The sequence below is a fragment of the Penaeus chinensis genome, chromosome 15 (genome assembly GCF_019202785.1).
Source record: "Penaeus chinensis breed Huanghai No. 1 chromosome 15, ASM1920278v2, whole genome shotgun sequence".
Lineage (NCBI taxonomy): Eukaryota > Metazoa > Arthropoda > Malacostraca > Decapoda > Penaeidae > Penaeus > Penaeus chinensis.
The window spans coordinates 4,605,601-4,608,100 of NC_061833.1; the positions used below are offsets into that span (position 1 = coordinate 4,605,601).

At 45.0% G+C, this 2,500-nt stretch overlaps 1 protein-coding gene across 1 annotated transcript in view; it reads right to left on the bottom strand.

The window, feature by feature from the left end:
* Positions 1–2,500, bottom strand: part of LOC125032662 (calcium/calmodulin-dependent 3',5'-cyclic nucleotide phosphodiesterase 1-like) — a 213,724-nt gene that overhangs the window by 20,095 nt on the left and 191,129 nt on the right. Inside the window, 2 exon segments of the mRNA XM_047623908.1 lie at positions 549–657; positions 2,031–2,174. Coding sequence (XP_047479864.1) covers positions 549–657; positions 2,031–2,174 — 253 coding nt within the window.

Consider the following 2,500-nt stretch of genomic DNA (forward strand, 5'->3'; position numbering starts at 1 on the left):
TCAACAGTCTACACACATGTCCGTACATACAAACACAAAGATGCGTACACACACACCAGAGACACACACATGCACACATTCACACATTTTTTTTTCTCTCTCTCTCTCTCTCTCTCTCTCTCTCTCTCTCTCTCTCTCTCTCTCTCTCTCTCTCTCTCTCTCTCTCTCTCACACACACACACACACACACACACACAAAATCATTTTAATTTAGATAGGAATTTCCCTTTTCTGAGAAACACTTTGAGGGAAGAAAGGGCCAACACTGTAGTCAATAACCAACTGAAGCGCAAATCCTTACAGACTGAGAAGAGGGAGGGAGAGAGACTAAATGAAAGGGATAAAAGAAGATAATGAAGGAACAGTACCTATCTATCAATCTATCTATCTATTTACCTATCACCCTACCTCTGTATATCGATCCACACCCACAGACACACATACTAAGAAACAGGAAGAAGAATATCAAAGAAAAAAAATATAAAAAAGGGAATATCTGATCTTGCTCTGTTGCCTTTCGAGCCAACGAGACCGAGGATTCCTTTTACCTTGAGGATCTCGGTGACTTCTGGAGGCAGCTGGAGGAAAGTGGCCGAGGAGAGCCGCCTGTAGATCCTTTCCACGAAGATGCCGGCTCGGATGGCATTGGCTACTGACCTGTAGGAGGACGAAGGAGGAAGGGCGAGAGAGGAGGAGGGAGGAGCAGCAGGAAGGCAGGTAATAGAAAAGAAGAGGGAAGAGGAAGAGAAGAGGGAAGAGAAAGAGGGGGAGGGGAAAGAGGAAGAGGGGGAGGGGAAAGAGGAAGGGGGGGGAAAGAGGAAGGGGGGAGGAGGAAGAGTATGGGTCGTGGCAGAAGAGAAGGCATATCGAAAAGAAAAGAAAAGGATGTGTAGACGAAGAAAAACAAAGAAAAAAATAGGCAAGGAAGGGAAGGAAGTAGGGACAGAGAGAGGGGGAGGAGAGGAAAATAAAGAGCAAAGTAAATCACAACTGAGCTTTTATTAGGCCCACGTTCGTCTAGTCTTTCATAAAGGCCTCTGGGATGCCTTCTCTTCTAAGTATTACTATTTAGGGGCGCGAACCCCTCCCGGCCTGCTGAAGGTCCCATCTGTTTGCCAAACAATATAGCATTTTTCCTATTCATATTTCATCTATGTTTATTTGAGTAAAGAGTAAACAGTAAATACAAAATATATATGGAAACAATAGATAGGATATCATTTGCTTCTGACCTTAGTGTACCTATGGTAAAATGAGAGCATAATAAACAACATAGGATCTATTCTTGCCCTTACTCCACCTAAATACATAAGAGTAAACAATTAACAAGACATCAACTTCTTGTTCGCATGAGTAAACAATAAGCAAGCTAGCATTTATTTCTGTCTCTACGTGATTAAAGTTCACAAGATTAGACCATAAAGAAAAAACATGGACTTCAACCCTCATTCCATTATACTTCGTGTGAGCAAACAGTGAATATTAAAGATTTTACTTCTGCCCTCTTTTGACCCAAGTTCAAATGAGTAAACAATGACCAATAGAGCACTTATGCCTGCCTGCTCGTTTTCAGTTAAGTAGATAAGACTGAATCTTCAACCCAAGAAAGAGAATTGACTTCTGAAAATCCCACAACTGATGTCTCTATAAACCTCTGGAATGAAATTTTGAAGTAACCCTTCGAGCGACACTGATGGTGCTGCTGATGGAGGCGCCCTTCTCTCAGAGACATGTCCTGAAGACCTAACAAGATTTATTTTAAGATCCTAAAGTAGATACCTGAGGGACTTCACTTGAGTTCATCTAACCAAGTTCCCCGAGTCCCTTGAGGGCAGAGGCGCCTTCAAAAGGAAAAGGATCAGAAGAAGAAGAAGAAGAAAAAAAAAAAACGCTGAAGCTTTCCTGTAAGACCCTTGATAACCTCCCAGCCAACCCTTTCCGGAGGACAATTTTCGACTTAATAAATAAACACAAACACGCAGAGGCAATTACCCCGTCAGGACACTTTTTTCCCTCGTCCGAATTCTTACCTGAACCTCGGCTTCTCGTCCGTCTTCCTGCGCGAGGTGGAGAGCTGTCGGGTGAAGGTGGAGGCTAACCACTCCCGCACCTCCTGAGGAACGGCGTCCGGCTCCACCTCGGAGAGCTCATCCTCTTCGTCGCCGACCTGCCTCCTGCACGGCGAAGGGGACAACGGGAGACGGTTAGTGCTGGGCGGAAGGGCCTCGCTCGGGCCGGCGGTAGGGCGGGGAGGGGGAGAAGGGATGCAGGTGAGGGAGGATAAAGGGAGGAAGGGAGGAGGGGAGGGGAGGGGAGGGGGAGGGGGGAGGATGGACGGGCCGTCACCGTATCTTTGGGTTATGCTTATCTTTTGCCTTTTCTGTTGCTGTGTGGCATTATTCCGTAAGGTTTCCGGATTTCATTTTAACCACATACATAACTACATAGGACTATATATATATTTATATACATATGTATTTATACACATATACACATGTAT